The following is a 19962-nucleotide window of genomic DNA, read 5'->3' on the forward strand; positions in this document are numbered from 1 at the left end:
TGAACCATACTAATGAGCCATAAAGCCAGAATGTATAACATTTGCTCATTGGCATTAACACAAAAATCTGCTCAGTTGATTTCACTTCAAAGAAAAGCGAAATTCATCTTGAGCGCACATGATAACCCCAATTCCACAGGCTATTCATGTCCAATCATCACACATATAGTACAGCGACAAAACTACAGTCACATGATCTAGATCTGACTAGTTTTCCGAAGTATTGAAACAACATAACACAAGTTAATACATTGATCAGTGATATTTTTAATATATGATGATTCATTCAACATAACATTTCTGTCGAAACCCGCCCCATACATTACCATGATCTTGAGTCTAGGCTAAATAATCCCCTGCTGTCCTGCAGCAAACAGCCCTCTAACTGACAGGAGTGATAATCATTGGGGCCGAGTTTTTGCCCTCGCGCTCAGTGCAGGGGTTTAAGTAAGGGTGTAACTTCTTCTTGGGAAACTGGCAGTGAGTGAAGGAGTGGATATTCCCTACATCATAGTAACAAACCGCTCCCTCCTCATGGTCTACAAACACCCCAACCTTCTCAGGCATCTTGGAGAGATTCATCTCCACCGGGGGCCGGTCACAAGCTTTCATTGTCTTCCTGTCCCTCAGCATCAGGACAGCGTGGGCTTGGCTCATACACACTGCAGTTTGACTTTTCCTGTCGACTGTTTCCAAGGCAACCCCAATGTCCCATGCAGGTTTGCTTCCCACTTGCACCTTTGGACAACAGAAAATGCTTCTGTAATAAACAAGTAAATAATGTATTCCTACACAAAACTTGCCCTTGCGTTTGTGTGCAAACCAGGAGAAGCACCGATATTATCATCTGATGCTGCTCATGTGGGGATTCTTGAATCCTTAATTTTGAATTCCTGAATCGTTGGGTCTCTCTCTTTATTAAAGAGTTTGGTCTAGACCTGCTCTTTATGTAAAGCGTCTTGAGATAACGCTGTTATGAATTGGCGCTATATAAATAAAGATTGATTGATTGATTGATTGATAAAGGATCAATGAGGAACTGACACGGAAACACACAAATTTCATTATTTCAAATTGTAAAATATACAGTAAAAGCCTCCAATATAAACCAATTTGCTCTATTAGAAAATGTCTTGAGGGTGGAGTTGAATAGGTGTCAGAGCCTATTTAGTTTCACTTTTACAGAAGCAGTATTTGTCAGTTTCACTTCACAGGAATAGGCTATAAAAACAACTATAGAAACAAAGCAACCTCTCATATGACAACCCAGTGTAACACTGTACAGAACTGAGGAATACATAGTGCACGGCCCCATAGAATACTGCAAATTATAAATGTCAAAGAGAAATTGATGGTCTAATTGACAAAAGGTTGAAAAAAGTAGTGGGATGGCGCCCAAGAACGGACGCTGCGGTTCAGTGCAGAGATATGATTTGGAAGTGTATAACAATATTCAGTCAGAGAAAAGACTTTGGCTGTAGGTGTAAAGCATCTTTGTTAAATGCAGGCCCAGAAAGAAGACATCAGACAACAATAGTTCCCATATATTGAATTTATTTGGGTTCCTCACTTGTGCTGATTCCATGTGCAATAGTTAGATTTCATCTTTTAATAACGCTCCCATATCCTACAGTATATCTGAACAATAGCTAAGTAATGTATCTAGGTATGTAGAGCAAACATTATAGTTTGTACTTTGGTTTCTGTTATTGCAAGGAAACTGAAAATAAACCAGCTGAAGAAAAAAAAAGCAACAGTAGTTAAATTTGTTTATTTGGTGTCATTTTGCATAAACTTTTCCTTTCCAAATTACAATAGTGAATTTTGAGTCCCTCTCCATCATCTTATTGTATGCCAAACAATTACAAAGAATTCATTACTTCAAAGTCAGTTCACAGAAACCAGATACAATATCAGTCATAAAGGCACTAACTGACATGGAAGTTACAATTCAGCCTGATACTCCTCAAGGAACTTGACAATTTCATTCATTCCTCTCAGTTCCTGTTCAGTGTTCTCTATTTCTTCATCTAACTCTGCATTCTGCCCATCGACATAAATCTTGGTTTTCTCCACAAAGCCCTTCAAGGTCTTCAGAAGTCCCTCCAGTGGCGGAAAATCACCAGGTAAATCTTTGGAGGTTTTCTTTACTAATGCCATCAGTGGATCCATGAAGTTCACATAATAATCCATGAGCTCTGAAGTGGTGTCCCTTTCTGCCTAATGGGGAAAAATAGAATCACTTCATGACATGGCACCAACTCGCTTTGCCATGTTGTCACATTGTGTTGTGTCCAGTGCAGAACATAAAGTCTCTGGATACTGACTGACTGACTGACTCACCTTCACCATGTCCAGTTTTTGTTGTGTTTTCTGAAGGTCTTGTTTGACCTTTTCCTGCAAATCCAGGGTGTGAATCAACATGCAGTCACTTTTCGGTACATCAGCATGACAGCAGCTCTAATGTAGCTCTTGTTAATGCATACAAATGCAGATTTTTTTAAAAATTAAGAAAATTTCAACAGTAACTTTGACTTGTAAATAAGTTGTTTTCTGTAGCAAAGGGAAATTAAGCAGCTATCTATTTACCAGTTGTTCCCTGTTCATCAGCGAACTTGTGAGGCAAACCAGACCGAGCAGAGTGAAGCAGCAGAACAGGCCTTTGGTGCCTCTGACACCAGCCGCTCCTCTTCCAGACAAAGATGCTGCTGCCATCGCTGCACTACATTAAAATGATAGAGCATAAAGGATCAATGAGGAATTTGAAAAGAAAATGCTGAAATTGCAAATGTACCTGCTACTTTTTAAAATGCTAACAGTAACAGTCACAGTAAAGGACTACAGCATAAACCATTTTATAGTGATTACAGATTCTGAGATTACCTGCTGGGTGATCGGATTGAAGGTTGGATGAAAAATGATAAGACGACACACCTGTGAAGGCTTTATATGGCCCTGCTGTCACCTCCCCAAGGCACAAGTCTTTGTTTCATTATCATTTCTGAGGGCACCCAGAACAGGTTATTCCTTTGTGTACAGTAAAATTACAAATGTGAAAATGAAAATGATGGAGGCCTTACATATCAATTAGTTATTGTATATCTGCTTCTTCAGTTCTACTTCTTTTATAGAGTTGGAAGATAGAAGGTATTAGATAAATAAACAATTTTTACATTTATATTGAAATTATTTGGATTGCATATTTTTGTTACATTTGATGCTGATTTGCAATAGTTCAATTAAACTATTAACAGAAAAAACAGTCACTTATCAGGAGTGCATACTGAACATTAAGTTTTCTGTTGCTCCACAGAAACTGAAACAAAAGCGCAGCAGAAGAAACAATAATGAAACAATACATGATGATTCATTCAACATAACATTTCTGTTGAAACCCGCCCCATACATTACCATGATCTTGAGTCTAGGCTAAATAATCCCCTGCTGTCCTGCAGCAAACAGCCCTCTAACTGACAGGAGTGATAATCATTGGGGCCGAGTTTTTGCCCTCGCGTTCAGTGCAGGGGTTTAAGTAAGGGTGTAACTTCTTCTTGGGAAACTGGCAGTGAGTGAAGGAGTGGATATTCCCTACATCATAGTAACAAACCGCTCCCTCCTCATGGTCTACAAACACCCCAACCTTCTCAGGCATCTTGGAGAGATTCATCTCCACCGGGGGCCGGTCACAAGCTTTCATTGTCTGCCTGTCCCTCAGCATCAGGACAGCGTGGGCTTGGCTCATACACACTGCAGTTTGACTTTTCCTGTCGACTGTTTCCAAGGCAACCCCAATGTCCCATGCAGGTTTGCTTCCCACTTGCACCTTTGGACAACAGAAAATGCTTCTGTAATAAACAAGTAAATAATGTATTCCTACACAAAACTTGCCCTTGCGTTTGTGTGCAAACCAGGAGAAGCACCGATATTATCATCTGATGCTGCTCATGTGGGGATTCTTGAATCCTTAATTTTGAATTCCTGAATCGTTGGGTCTCTCTCTTTATTAAAGAGTTTGGTCTAGACCTGCTCTTTATGTAAAGCGTCTTGAGATAACGCTGTTATGAATTGGCGCTCTATAAATAAAGATTGATTGATTGATTGATTGATAAAGGATCAATGAGGAACTGACTGAAATTGTAAAATATACAGTAAAAGCCTCCAATATAAACCAATTTGCTCTATTAGAAAATGTCTTGAGGGTGGAGTTGAATGGGTGTCAGAGCCTATTTAGTTTCACTTTTACAGAAGCAGTATTTGTCAGTTTCACTTCACAGGAATAGGCTATAAAAACAACTATAGAAATAAAGCAACCTCTCATATGACAACCCAGTGTAACACTGTACAGAACTGAGGAATACATAGTGCACGGCCCCATAGAATACTGCAAATTATAAATGTCAAAGAGAAATTGATGGTCTAATTGACAAAAGGTTGAAAAAAGTAGTGGGAACGGACGCTGCGGTTCAGTGCAGAGATATGATTTGGAAGTGTATAACAATATTCAGTCAGAGAAAAGACTTTGGCTGTAGGTGTAAAGCATCTTTGTTAAATGCAGGCCCAGAAAGAAGACATCAGACAACAATAGTTCCCATATATTGAATTTATTTGGGTTCCTCACTTGTGCTGATTCCATGTGCAATAGTTAGATTTCATCTTTTAATAACGCTCCCATATCCTACAGTATATCTGAACAATAGCTAAGTAATGTATCTAGGTATGTAGAGCAAACATTATAGTTTGTACTTTGGTTTCTGTTATTGCAAGGAAACTGAAAATAAAACAGCTGAAGAAAAAAAAAAGCAACAGTAGTTAAATTTGTTTATTTGGTGCATTTTGCATAAACTTTTCCTTTCCAAATTATAATAGTGAATTTTGAGTCCCTCTCCATCATCTTATTGTATGTCAAACAATTACAAAGAATTCATTACTTCAAAGTCAGTTCACAGAAACCAGATACAATATCAGTCATAAAGGCACTAATTGACATGGAAGTTACAATTCAGCCTGATACTCCTCAAGGAACTTGACAATTTCATTCATTTTTCTCAGTTCCTGTTCAGTGTTCTCTATTTCTTCATCTAACTCTGCATTCTGCCCATCGACATAAATCTTGGTTTTCTCCGCAAAGCCCTTCAAGGTCTTCAGAAGTTCCTCCAGTGGCGGAAAATCACCAGGTAAATCTTTGGAGGTTTTCTTTACTAATGCCATCAGTTGATCCATGAAGTTCAAATAATGATCCACGAGCTCTGAAGTGGTGTCCTTTTCTGCCTAATGGGGAAAAATAGAATCACTTCATGACATGGCACCAACTCGCTTTGCCATGTTGTCACATTGTGTTGTGTCCAGTGCAGAACATAAAGTCTCTGGATACTGACTGACTGACTGACTCACCTTCACCATGTCCAGTTTTTGTTGTGTTTTCTGAAGGTCTTGTTTGACCTTTTCCTGCAAATCCAGGGTGTGAATCAACATGCAGTCACTTTTCGGTACATCAGCATGACAGCAGCTCTAATGTAGCTCTTGTTAATGCATACAAATGCAGATTTTTTTAAAAATTAAGAAAATTTCAACAGTAACTTTGACTTGTAAATAAGTTGTTTTCTGTAGCAAAGGGAAATTAAGCAGCTATCTATTTACCAGTTGTTCCCTGTTCATCAGCGAACTTGTGAGGCAAACCAGACCGAGCAGAGTGAAGCAGCAGAACAGGCCTTTGGTGCCTCTGACACCAGCCGCTCCTCTTCCAGACAAAGATGCTGCTGCCATCGCTGCACTACATTAAAATGATAGAGCATAAAGGATCAATGAGGAATTTGAAAAGAAAATGCTGAAATTGCAAATGTACCTGCTACTTTTTAAAATGCTAACAGTAACAGTCACAGTAAAGGACTACAGCATAAACCATTTTATAGTGATTACAGATTCTGAGATTACCTGCTGGGTGATCGGATTGAAGGTTGGATGAAAAATGATAAGACGACACACCTGTGAAGGCTTTATATGGCCCTGCTGTCACCTCCCCAAGGCACAAGTCTTTGTTTCATTATCATTTCTGAGGGCACCCAGAACAGGTTATTCCTTTGTGTACAGTAAAATTACAAATGTGAAAATGAAAATGATGGAGGCCTTACATATCAATTAGTTATTGTATATCTGCTTCTTCAGTTCTACTTCTTTTATAGAGTTGGAAGATAGAAGGTATTAGATAAATAAACAATTTTTACATTTATATTGAAATTATTTGGATTGCATATTTTTGTTACATTTGATGCTGATTTGCAATAGTTCAATTAAACTATTAACAGAAAAAACAGTCACTTATCAGGAGTGCATACTGAACATTAAGTTTTCTGTTGCTCCACAGAAACTGAAACAAAAGCGCAGCAGAAGAAACAATAATGAAACAATACATGATGATTCATTCAACATAACATTTCTGTCGAAACCCGCCCCATACATTACCATGATCTTGAGTCTAGGCTAAATAATCCCCTGCTGTCCTGCAGCAAACAGCCCTCTAACTGACAGGAGTGATAATCATTGGGGCCGAGTTTTTGCCCTCGCGTTCAGTGCAGGGGTTTAAGTAAGGGTGTAACTTCTTCTTGGGAAACTGGCAGTGAGTGAAGGAGTGGATTGCGCCTTATTCATATTCAATCATAGAAACAAACTGATTAAGAAGGCCGGCTCTGTGATTGGCTGACCGGACACTTTCTAAGTGGTGGTGGAAAGGACGACCACGAACAAACTGTTGTCCATTCTGGACAATCCTGACCACCCACTTCACCCACTTCTGGATAGACAGTGGAGCAGTTTCTCAAACAGACTGGTTCAGCTCTGCTGTCACAAGGACATTATCAGGAGTGCATACTGAACATTAAGTTTTCTGTTGCTCCACAGAAACTGAAACAAAAGCGCAGCAGAAGAAACAACCCGCGGAATGCAGTCTGTCAGTGTGTTTTTCTTGGCATGTGGTTTGTAAGAATATGTTCAGGAGTTTCCCTTTGCCTCCACATATTTCCACGTATTTCTGCTACTTGACAAAACATTATACTGAGCAGCACCATACAATGCAGTCTTCATGTGGCACAAGTTATACGCCACAAAGTCCATAGAGAGTGTGTGATAGTCATCAGAGGCTTCATAATGGTACTTTTCCTTTGAAGTATCCCATAATATTCTCATTCACAGCTGACACTGTCTGTACCACATTCATGCATGAATGCATTAAGCCGTTAGACCTGCTGTTGCAATGTTCTCAAGAATGTCCTCAAGATTTCTTTTTAAAAAACAGTTTCAATATTTTTACACTTTAATAAAAACACAGTTTCAGTCAAAAGTTCTTATGTGCTGTAAGCACTGTATCACAAGAGGGCCCTTGACTGAAAATTTAACAGAATAAACATGTATGATGATGGGTATGAGGTGGTTGAGGCCTGATAATAAAAGTAGTGTACTTATGTGCCACCTGCTGGTTGATGAACAGACAACCTCAATCAAACACTAGTGAGATATTTACTATTCTAACACCATATATCCATGTTCTGCATCAAATGTGTTAAAGTCTTACAGATACATTACTGATGAGCACCAAACTATTATCATAAACCAAAAGCATTACCAAGTGCAATGACAGTACCATGACTAATTTGATAAAAGCCACCTCTAGTAGGATAATACCCGAGGCCGTGATGTTCCAGGTAAGTTTATCATTGTGCAAAGAAGGTCAGTGAAAAGTTAGCACGGCTGGATTAACCCACTCATGGCAGTATAAGACAAAAAATTAGCTGTCTGAAAGTGCCTTTTAACTCTCAGAGCCTCAGTTTCTCTACTGATTTCAATGAAACAGACACCCACAACTAAAAAGGCTAATGGCTATATTCTAGCTTTATGTTGCAGTTAATTCTTTACCATTAGTCACCATAAATCATCATCATATGAAGAATGATGTCCACAAACACATCACCATTGATCCTAATCAGAGGATCTGCTGTATTTCAAAAATATCCTTAACTGATTTGAATCAAGCAGCACAAAAACGAACTGACCAGCCTGACACTGCCCCTACAGAAAAGATATATTTGTATTAGAACTGTGAGTTTCATATTCTAAGACTGCCAAGAAAGACGGCATCAGACAATAGATCTCATGTATGAAATTTATTTGGGTTTATCCACATATGCTGAATCCCATGTACAATCATTGATTTTCATAATTTATTAACATCTAATGAATTTTCAATATTCTCCTGTATATTTTTACAATAACTGAGTAACATACACTACTCACAAAAAGTTAGGGATATTCGGCTTTTGGGTGAAATTTCAGGATGAACCTAAAATACATTCTAACCTTTCCAGGTGAACTTAATGTGACCTTCTCTAAACCTTTGAATGCACATGTCCAACTGTTCAGTGTTTCAGTACTTTTTGCACAAGTTGCTGTTCTCTAACAAGAAGCTTAACAGCAACATTCACAACAGGTTTGATCCATGAATCCACCAATACATTTCCTGCTTCAGTTAGAATTGGTATTTAAACAGTCCTCCTCATCCTGCTGTTCACATTCTGACATCATGAGACCAACTATTGATCAGCAGCACCTCGCCATTGCGAGGCTTCAAACAGGAAGTCCTCAGACGGAGGTGTTCACTGAGCTTAGAGGGTCACAGAGTGTCATCAGGAGGTTGTAACAGTGATACAGAGACTGGAAGAGTCACAGAAAGGAGAGGAGTGGACGTCCTTTGGCCACATCCCAATTTATTGAGACACTGAAAATTTTTTGTTGTGGTATACCCAGCACTGTTAGCTTTTCTTTCAATAAATTGTTTAAAATGAAGAAATTACCATTGCATGTTTCTACTTAAATGCCTAACTTTTTGTGAGTAGTGTATGTTGAACATGTTAAAATAAAGCAAAACCATAGTTCACATTAATTTTTGTCATTTTGCAGAAACAATGTTTCCACTTCCCAAATCGTGATGTATTTGTAAATGGATTCATATAAAGTTGCTAATATACCAACATAGTGAATAGTGAGTCCTTCTCCACCATCCTATTTTATGTCAAATAATTAAAAAGAGTTTGTGATTCCAAAGCCAGTTCACAGAGGCATTAAAATGAAGCTGCGCAATAAGAAAGGGGTATTAAGTGATTTGGAAGTTACATGTCAGCCTAGAGCTCCTCAATTAATTTGATCGAGTGTGCATATCTTTGCAGTTCTCGTTCACTGCTCTCGATTTCTTCATGGAAGAACATATTCTGCTCATCGACATAAGTCTTGGTTTCCTCCATGAAGACCCTGATGTCCTCCAGAAGTCCCTCCACTGGGGGAGTGTCCTCAGGTAGTAAGTGTGAGGCTCTCTTCACTAATGCCATCAGTATGTCCATGAGGCTCAGATAATGATCCATGAGCTTTGAAGGGATGAACCCTCCTCCCTAATGAGGACAAATAAAACCACTTCATAACCTGGCACTGACTGCAGTACATAAAGTCTCTTGTGAAGGAGTTACAGTTCTCTCATCCTGTATTTCATCACTAAAGTTACTCCAAATATATTTTTTGTGAGCAAACATGGAACTGACTGACTGACTGACCTTCAAATTGCGCAATACTCGTTGTGTTTTCTGAATAAATTCCTCGTGCTTTTTCTGCAAATCCAGGGTGAGAATGAACATGCGGTAACAATGTGGGGACAACAGCATGACAGTAGCGCTAATGTAGATCATATTAGTGCATTGTCATTTGCAAAATATCAACAGTAAATTCGCTTGTGATGACCACAAGGACTGTATAACCTCAAACAAATGTAGTTTGTTTGAGGTTAATAGTTTTCTATATCACAGGGAGGTAACTATTTGTTTACCTTTTGTTCCCTGTTCATCAGCGAACTTGTGAGGCAAACCAGACCGAGCAGAGTGAAGCAGCAGAACAGGCCTTTGGTGCCTCTGACACCAGCCGCTCCTCTTCCAGACAAAGATGCTGCTGCCATCGCTGCACTACATTAAAATGATAGAGCATAAAGGATCAATGAGGAATTTGAAAAGAAAATGCTGGAAATGCAAATGTACCTGCTACTTTTAAAATTGCTAATTGTAACAGTCACAGTAAAGGACTACAGCATAAACCATTTTATAGTGATTACAGATTCTGAGCTTACCTGCTGGGTGATGTGAGGAGGTCGGATGAAAAATGATGAGAGCACACACTGGGGAAGGCTTTATATGGCCCTGCTGTCACCTCCCACAAGGCACAAGTCTTTGTTTCATTTTCAGTTTGAGTGCACCCAGGACAGGTTATTCCTTTGTGTACAGTAAAATTGCAAATGTGAAACTGAAAATGCTCCATTACTTTCAGTTTCACATCTGCCTTACATAACAATTGGTTAGAATTGGTTTCAGTCACAGAAACAGTGTGACTTTACAGGAAAAGGCCACCATCAGCTGGTGTAGATACATTCTATACATTACAAAATAATGTAATACAAACATTATCATCTTAACACCACAGAATACTGGAAACTGCAAATACTGACCATATTTGTTCAATTAGTTCAATTAAACTATTAACAGAAAAACAGTCACCAACATTTCCCAACTTTAGAAAACTGTCTTTATCAGCAGAGGACATGGAGTCATTTACAATACATGTATTATCCTGTGATCTCTAAAATCCAGCACCACCTCTCTGATGGACTGTTGGTCGCTGTCCTACATATTTACCACTATAGAAACTGACTGAAGCTGGCCTACAGTAATAACCTTCATACTACCACCTTGTGTCTGTCACTAACCTGCGTTGGTGCCTTCTGAACTCCAGTTCTGGCTAGAAATTCAAGAAATTAACTTTGTTTTCCTTTTTATATGGGTTTCAAATCTCCACTCAAGCGGTTCCACCTCTCCATGTACAGAGTGCTTGGTGTTCATGATGTGTACGTCCAGTAGATTAAATGATACCATCAATGATTATTCTTTTGCTGTTTCAGGGAAAATGTATTCTTTACTATGAACACTAGGGGGCAGTATTGGATTTTGTTATAAATGTTGTAAACTGTTGTGACGAAGAACACCTTGAGAATGTGGCCCATATAGAGAAAGAGCGTCACTTATTGATTACACTTACATTGCATTACATTCTATTATATATATCTTACTAAAGTGGGATAGTGGGACATTTTCCAAAGAAAAGGCCCAGACCCCACAGTCCAGCTTCAATGAGCCAGAGTGGACCAACTTTTCTTCTCTGCCCCTTGTCTATTAGCTGTGTGCAAGGACTGGGCAGTGGATATTTTGGAAGGCTTAGGTACCAGTGCACAGTGTGTTAAATACACTGTAGGCTATCAAATGAACTTGTCATAGTAAAGTGACCTGTTATTCTAATTACTGCCGACCTTTATCAGAGGAAGACAAACCTATCAGCCAAATGAATTTAATGAACGATAGGGCCACAGAGCAACACATCCATCCATCCATCACTCTTATCGAGAAAAGGATGTAGACATACGCACACACACACACACACACACACACACACACACACACACACACAGCCACATACTCAGGAGGAGAGAGATACAGACCATTCATTCCCTCACAATTAATCAGGGGAATTGGCAGCCCTGTTGTGCTGCTACACCGGGGGTCCTGATTTCAGCCAGCCTCCGTCACCACTGCGTCAGCACTGATGAGCTCAGCCTCAGCGGCAGGGGAGGGGTGGGAGGGTAAGAGAGAGGCAGAGAAAACGAGGAGAGAGAGAGAGAGAGAGAGAGAGGGGGGGGGGGGGGGGGGGAGGGGAGGCGGGGTGTTGCCGCCTCTGAGACACACTCACGCATCACAGAGTAACAGCAGCAGGGCGAGGACAGAGCATCCCTCCATCCTCCTCTCTGGGAAAACACGGCTGCTTTTTCAATTATTGAAGCCGAACCAAAGTCCGTTCATTATTTAACGTAATCAGTGCGGAGCCCCCGCGGAGAGACAGCGCGCCTCGGCACCAGGAGAGCGGCAGGAACAGAGAGCTCGGCGCGACGCGGACGGACCGTTTCAGCACCTCGGACAGCGACCATGGCTCCAATACTGGAGGACGGAGCTCAGCTCGGTGAGTCCGCCCTCCATACAGACAGGAGACAGGAACAGGGCCCAGGTGTGACCAGCTGGGCGGTTAGTCCTCGAGGTCTTCATTACACGTGACTCGCCTCCAAACTATTAGTGCTATTAGTCACTTTTCAGTCAAAAAAAAACTCATGTGAAAGTAAATGCTTCGTCCAACCCTTTCACTGTTTGGAGAGACCTCCAGCCTCCATTTTGGATCTAGCTGGGGGGGTGTCATTCAATTAGCCAACCAGGAAAACAAACCGGCACTGGTGGAGGTGACGTTATCTTTTCTCGATATGAAAGTGAACGAAGCTCTTCTAATATTTTAGTGTGGGCTTGAGCTGGTGTTAGTGTGGCACAGGTGAGAGGCTGCAAAGTTTGTTTTCCTTATTTGCTCTCGGTTCAGCTGCTCCCCGTCGCCACTTCCATCTGTCTCTTGTTGTCGCCTTGAACAGCAGTCCACCCAGGCTGAAAGATTCATGAGGAGGAAAGGCAGGAAACAGTGTGTGCAAGTGCTGTGATCTAAAATTGAAAACGAGCTTACTCACTACGTGATTGCTCGTCCTTGGATGAAGTTATTAGTTTAGCTGCAGACTGCTGTGTGTTCATGTGGAAAAATACATGACGTTTGCGTTTGTTTTGTATTTTTTCTGCGTGCCAACGTGACACTTTCAGCATCAGAATCACCTGTAAGGCAATAAGGCTATTACATGATGCTAAAAAATGTTGCAGTATGAGGTGACCTACAGTAGATTTGATCAGATTGAAAAGATTCAGAAGACAAGTACATGAGCGAGTACCCCACCCCCCACCTCCTCCCTGCTCTCTGCCTTTCTGTGGGTGTTAACCTGAGTGCTTTTCCTCTGGGCTGCCCTCTTAACGGCAGGAAATGCTCAGTGTTTCCTCCATTGAAACAGACCCATTAACTCGGACTGCATGAGAAGGCAGCGTGATTGCTGTTGAGTCACAGTTCAACACCACAAAACAAAGAACTCAGGCAATTAGTGGCAAATATCCCTGTGACGTGTCACCATAGTAACGTTTAAGTGATGCTATAGGAGATCCGAGCACCATTGAAAGGAATTAGGTCCCTGAAGTACCACTACTATTGAAAAGAAAATGTGATTAAAAAGTGCAGGCCTCGCTGAGTATGAACAAATCTTTCTGTGCTGTAGGAGGAATATAAATGTGTATAACACGGGGTTTCTGCCTTTCCAGTGGTGAGGGATATGATACAAAGCAAATGAAATATAATCTATAAGAATTTCTAGTTTTTTCTATGTTACATTAGCTGGTGTTTGCTCTGTGTTGACCAGGATGATCCTGATGTTTCCTTTTTAAAGTCTGGTCACCTGTTTACACTGTAGCAACACCATATCATTGACTGATGATGATGAAAATATCATCATAATAACTGCTATGATACCAGGTTACAGAAAAGCAGAGTACATTTTTTTGTGTTCTTGCCGATGTCTTATGACTACGTTCTACGTTCTTCTTCCGAGTTCAGCCATTTCTATAAACCTGCCAAGAAGAAATCAACCAGTCATAATGACGTAATGTAGTTTTCCCAGCAGTTCATTACTTACACCAGCTGTTTCCTGTTGATTTACTGTAGCCATGTTTGGAATATAACACAGCACTGATGGTACTTCATCAGGGTTGAACAGATTGTGTTGTTTTCATCTCCCTCTGAGTCAAGGCTGCAGCCTGCGTCAAGCAGACACACAAAATGGATTCAATTGCCTCAGTGCAACAATGGAATCTGTTGAGGCCGTAAAAGCCGAACAATTGTCTAATTTGCGATTGTTTTGCTTTACTTGCATGTTTCATTGTGTTTGTTGGGGTGTGTAGTCAGATAGTTGATAGATTAAATGTATTTTCTCCCTCTACTCTCTTTGTGGTCCTCCACAGTGGCAGTACCGGTGGGTGTTGCTGTGGTGAGTGTCTTTGGCCTTGTCTTCACTGTGTCAGCCTTTGCATGGATCTGTTGCCAACGTAAAAACACCAAATCCCAGAAGACACCTCCCTACAAGTTTGTGCACATGCTCAAAGGGGTTGACATCTACCCAGAGAGCCTCAGCGGCAAAAAGAAGTTCGCCTCACCTGCCACCACAACAAGTAACGACACCAGTAAAACTGACGTTAATGGAAACTGCCACACTGCGACCCTAATGAGTCCAACCGGAACCAGTAAACTGGCATCAAGTCCAAATGATTCCAGGCCGGCTCTGCATCTGGATCTGGAGAAACGGGACCTGAATGGCAATTTCACCACCAAACCGTTTCATCACCACCACCACAAGGTGCGGAGCTCCCCGGACCTGGAGCTGCCCTCTCCCCATGCAGGGTTCACCCAGCCTGGGGCGATGGACCGCCGAGACCTCCCTTCACCATCCAGCACCCTCTCAAGCCAGGCACCCACCCCGGCTGTGGATAAGCCCCAGGGAGAGGAGAGGGAGGGCGGGCTGGGGACCCTCCACTTCTCCCTGGAGTACCAGCCAGAGAGGAACGCATTCATTGTCCATATCAAGGTACTGTATGCTTGTGTTTGTGTTTACATACAGTTTTTTGATAGATATTTTATAGATAGATATTGATAGATATTTTAATAAAAAGGGTCTCACACAATCTTGACTGATTGATTGATTTGACTCTTTGATCCAGGAAGCCCATGGCCTGAGCCCAACTGATGAGCAGTCGCTGACCTCTGACCCTTACATCAAGCTGACCCTGCTGCCGGAGAAAAAGCACCGGGTGAAGACCAGAGTCCTGAGGAAGACTCTGGACCCCGCCTTTGACGAGACCTTCAGCTTCTACGGGATCCCACTGGCCCGAGTGTCGGAGTTGGCTCTTCACTTCATGGTGCTGAGCTTTGATAGGTTCTCCCGTGATGAGGTCATCGGAGAGACCCTTGTGCCCTTGTCCGGGATCGACTTATCGGAGGGCCGTGTCTTGATGAGCCGAGAGATCATCAAGAAGAATGTCAAGGTAAGTCATCTTCTTGTTATCAGTAATCATTCATCTGGATTACACATATGATAACATCTTGTCATATGTGACAAGTGATTTTGCATCTTGCGACACACTGTGTTTGTTTTATATACATATATACAGTTCTTATCAAAACTTGAATTAATCACAAATCACTTCAAATTCCCAAGATCCCAATAATGACTCATCATTTTCCTCATTAGAACAACAGTGCCTGCATCACTGGTCACTAAAAGCACTGCAACAGGACTGTTCGGGCAAACAAGCAAAATAAAACTAAAGTGCTTCCACCATTCCAATGTTAATTAGTGCATAAATCAATACACAATCATCCTGACATCCATCTACTTATTAAATCACAGTGCTCTCTCTGACTTGCCAAAACCTTGCTTGAAACCACACTGAAATGTTTTATACTGCTTTCAGGTGTTAATTTGATAGCTACTGATATGATATATGAAACTGATATGTTTTCCAAATGCTCTGAAGCAATTCACTTTCATTGTATCTATCTCTAATTAGGTGTAAAAGTGACCATGTTAAATAAAGCCACTGGAGAAAGCAGATAGGAAGCGTAGACAGATGAGATGAGTTGCACCATTATGGATTTGAAAACTGATACTGAGGTGTTGTTCTTAAATGGACTGCTGTGAGTTTGGATGCATGAGTGTTTCTTTTTCTTAATTCTTACTCTTTGCTTTCGTTTATTTTCCTCTTTCACTGAATGGACCAAATTCCCGATGAGCTGATTATTTTGAAATCCTTTTATGTGATCAATGCAATTAACAACTAGAATAGATATAACATGTTTCCTCATTTAAATACCTGCCACTTAGCAATCAAGGCTTAGACCATTGGATGGTGTGAATTATACTGAATTTGTGTTTAATTTAGTGAAGTGATCTTTATATCCACACAGCATCAGAGAACTGAAACAGTAAAGCAGGGATGAGCACTTTCAAAGGGAACAGGATATCAGGTTTTTATATTCCCAGTAGTGTACTGAATAGATGGAGTGATACCCACACCACAGTGTTATGGATCTGTGGGCTTCTGGTCAATAGTGTTCAGCTCCAGTCTGACTGTTCCTGGCAGCTGGGAGGACCACAAATGTGCTGTAGATCATTTCCAGCAGGATGTTTTTCCTTTTAGAGGAAAGCCATGCACCGTGGCATCAACACCGACTGTTGAAATGTAGGATGGTGTAGTGTGCTGTGCAATATGCAGGCCTGGCTATGTTACATTCAGTGTATAGGTGAATTTCAAGGATGGCGTGTAAGATGATATCTTAATCATAGGTCTGTGGTCTAGCGCTCTATAGATTGGTACTATGTCGTTTGGCTGGGCAGGTAGAATGTTAGATGATATCAGTGTAATTATAGATGTGTGGGCCGATACGCTGCAGAGCTCTGCTAAAATGGAAGCATTGTGCTTCCCAGGACGGAGCAGATATTGTCACGCACATTTGTACCTTCCCAGGAGGAATGTGAGCTATCTGTGATATCTTTAAAGATCTCTGAAACGATGTAGTACTCCAGAGTAGTGCTGGGAAATGCGACTCAGATTCAGAGAAATATAAAAGGTTAATTCCCTCTCAGCAGAGCTCCCTCTGTGTTTTTATCATCAAGAGGATGATATTTCTTAAACCATGTTCTGCTGGCTCTCTCCACGCTGACACGAACCATATTTTTTCAATACCATTTCTCATTGGGATCCCAGGAGAGAGAAATCTCATAAACCTCTGCTGTAGGGAGGAGTCTGCTGTGGAGGCTGCTTTTTTGTGCAGTCAGTGAAGAATTAGCGTTTAGCATCTGTCATATTACTTTGCTGTGGGATTCCTGCTCTGGATTGTTTCGTTGAATGTTGTTGATGTAGGTAAAGAGAGAAAAAAGGCTCTGCCTCTTTTGTTGTAGTTATTTACAATGCATTAGCTGTACTCATTTAAAGCGCTTTCTGTATTTAAAAAGAATATAGCTCACTAGAAAGAGGTTAATTTTATGTGCAAATAAAAGTAAAGTGGATTGACAAAATGGGCTTAACAGAGTACAAAAGGACAGTGAATTAAACAAATAGTTTGTTCACAATTGCATCGACTATTTCATTAATTTTTGATTTAATTTCTCCATCTGTTTATGTGTATGATGTGCAATTAGACTTGTTTAAAATGATTTTTGGCTGAATTCTCTCCGTATGAGCCATCCACATTGTTCCCCCTGATTAAAAGCAGCCCTGTCCAAACAGGGTGGTGGCTCTCTTTGTCTGCGTGGCATAGTGCTTTGCGCGGGTGTGTGTGTGACTGTGTGTGTGTGAGCACACAGTTCATTGACTCAATAAAGCATGTCGCAAGCAGTGTAGCCATCGCAGTGTTTTCGCCCTGGAAGACAACAAAAACAATAGGATGGAGGACAATATATACTTTTACTTTTTACGTATTCTTTTCATTTATAATAAATCTACAGCGTCCCCAGAGGAATGGCACAGAAACACATCAGAGACACGCTTGCATCTGTATTTTCAGATACCTAAACGTCAGATTAGGGGTAGAAGTTGTCTGTGTCTGCCTGCTACTTCTCGTTGCCATGGCAACCATGAGCTGAGGCGTGACATCCTGTTAGGTGTGACTGCAGCATCCGAGGCGTCAAACTCTCTCGAGTGTGGACATGAACATGTGTGTGTGTGTATGTGTGTGTGCCACAAACTGCAGAACAGGAACACAGTGAAAGCACTGATGCAGAGCAGATTAGGGAGCTTCTCAACACCCCGCAAGCAGGTGATGATATTTAGTCGACAGCCATTTAGTCATCAGCTCTGACACCAGTTACAGTACAAGCAACAGCAGGTTTCACCACATCATCATTGATAGTTGCTAATTATTTTTTGTGTTATTTATTATTACAAATGTAGATTTGCAAATTGCCACACCTTATTAGGGACTCCTGAATACACATGCATGCATTGATTTGTTATTTTAATCTAAAAACTTATTTGGTTCACCAATAGGATGCAATGGTTTCAGTCATCCTCAATAATACATTAAGAATGTATTGACAACAATACATTAGGACTGAGGGCTTATTTGTATACTGCTTCTTTGGCTGTAAAATGGGGACAGAATAAGGATACTCCCACTACCTCTCACCCATTCACTCCTCTCCTGTCTCTCCACAGAAGTCCTCGGGCAGAGGCGAGTTACTGCTCTCCCTGTGTTACCAGTCCACCACCAACACTCTGACCGTGGTCGTCCTCAAAGCTCGCCACCTGCCCAAGACTGAAAACAACGGACCCACAGGTACACACACTTTTAGACGAGCCTTTCAAAAAGCAATCTGTTGGATAACTCCTTTCACAGACATAAACGCAAATGCATGTGTGCGTGAACGTCCTGCGCACAACCGAAAACAGATAAGACCAGAAGTCATTTTGCTCTTCCTGCCACGCAGCCCAGACCACTTTGGATGCTGTGATAGTTACCATAATGACACCACCACCGCACTAAAGTAACCTGATCAGGATGTGATAGAGAGCACTTTAGTGACAACTACACACACACACTCAGACACAGTGTTTACACAGCCAACCTCTTTTGTCCTTATCACTAACGTCCATCATTTCCGCTCTATCGATTGCCGTATTGATCTGGCTCTGTAATAATATGCTTCTCTCCAACCGCTGCGGGGATGGATGTTCACCATGCAGTTTTTTGCTTCTGTCCTGACTCTTTACATTCTTCTCCACCAGATCCATATGTCAAAGTGAACATGTACCACGGCAAGAAGCGTGTGTGTAAGAAGAAGACCCACGTGAAGAAGTGCTCCCCCAACCCGGTCTTCAACGAGCTCTTTGTCTTTGACCTGCCCTCTGACGAGGGGCTGAGGGACACCAGCGTGGAGCTGCTGCTGATGGACTCAGACACAGGCAACTCCCGCTGCCCCAATACCATCCTTGGCCGCCTGGTGTTGGGCACATTGGCGGCGGGCACCCCCGGAGAGCACTGGAGGGAGATCTGCGACCATCCCCGTCGCCAGATTGCCAAGTGGCATGCCATGTCAGAGGATTAGAACGCCGTGGTGTTGGTTGATTCTGACATCGATATCCGATCTGGTCCAACCACGAGAAGATGGAATGAGGATGGGTGGGATTGAATGTCTCGCTAGCCAATACCCATTGGACTTTCAGTGAGGGCGGGTGGGAAACAAAAGGGAGGGGTCCTTGATGTTGTGGGGAGGGTCATTTGAAGTGATGTCATCATTCAGTCAATCATTCAATCACTTATCTTTGAAGTTATCGGGGTTTGGCGGGCCACGACAAAGGGAACCCCATAGCTTTAAATGATCCCAAAGACTGTCACCGAAAATCACCTGGTAACATGCAACATCATCTCCATGGCAACAACCAATTGTCACTGTAACCGTGTGCAGTGCAGAATGTCTTAAATGTCGCTATTACTCTTCTTCTTTTCTTCCTCTGCTTCTTCTCCTTCTTCTTCTCTTTCTTCAGCTCTTCCTCCTATAAATAGTTACCTAGTCCAGCATACGAAAATCAGAATGAACCACATCTGACAATGCTGTAAAAAATGTGGATGATTAAAGTTTATTTTATAATGACAATGTTTTCTTCATAAATATGTAGATTGTTTTTATTTATGTTTTTGTTTTGTACTCTTATGGTTGATTTGTTGAACATGTTTTGTAAGTATAGGTGGTATTTCATATATCATTACTTAAGTACAAGAAAGCCTAAATTAGGTTGTTTGAGAAAAGACTGGAACAGACTGAGTGCATTGGGGACAGTTAACTGGTTGCATGTGTGCGCGTGTGTGCGTGTGTGTGTGTGTGTCTGTGTGTGCACATGCGCGTGTGTGTGTTTCGATATAAGAGTGCTTGTG

The 19962-nt window shown here is 41.4% G+C and overlaps 1 protein-coding gene across 1 annotated transcript; it reads left to right on the forward strand.

Annotated features, from left to right (window-relative positions):
- Positions 1-12037: 12037 nt before the first annotated feature.
- Positions 12038-19235, forward strand: syt4 (synaptotagmin IV). The gene is made up of 5 exons (XM_070854839.1): positions 12038-12087; positions 13998-14617; positions 14751-15074; positions 18246-18366; positions 18816-19235. Exons 1-5 carry the CDS (start codon positions 12054-12056, stop codon positions 19133-19135), a joined length of 1419 nt encoding a protein of 472 aa, XP_070710940.1. The 5' UTR covers positions 12038-12053; the 3' UTR covers positions 19136-19235.
- Positions 19236-19962: the final 727 nt, after the last annotated feature.

This window comes from Pempheris klunzingeri, chromosome 23 (assembly GCF_042242105.1).
Source record: "Pempheris klunzingeri isolate RE-2024b chromosome 23, fPemKlu1.hap1, whole genome shotgun sequence".
Taxonomy (NCBI): Eukaryota; Metazoa; Chordata; class Actinopteri; order Acropomatiformes; family Pempheridae; genus Pempheris; species Pempheris klunzingeri.

Coding starts and splice junctions, on each gene's coding strand:
- syt4 (XM_070854839.1), top strand. CDS start 12,054: ATGGCTCCAATACTGGAGGACGGAGCTCAGCTCG. Junction 15,075..18,245: donor TCATCAAGAAGAATGTCAAG/GTAAGTCATCTT, acceptor GTCTCTCCACAG/AAGTCCTCGGGCAGAGGCGA. Junction 18,367..18,815: donor TGAAAACAACGGACCCACAG/GTACACACACTT, acceptor CTTCTCCACCAG/ATCCATATGTCAAAGTGAAC.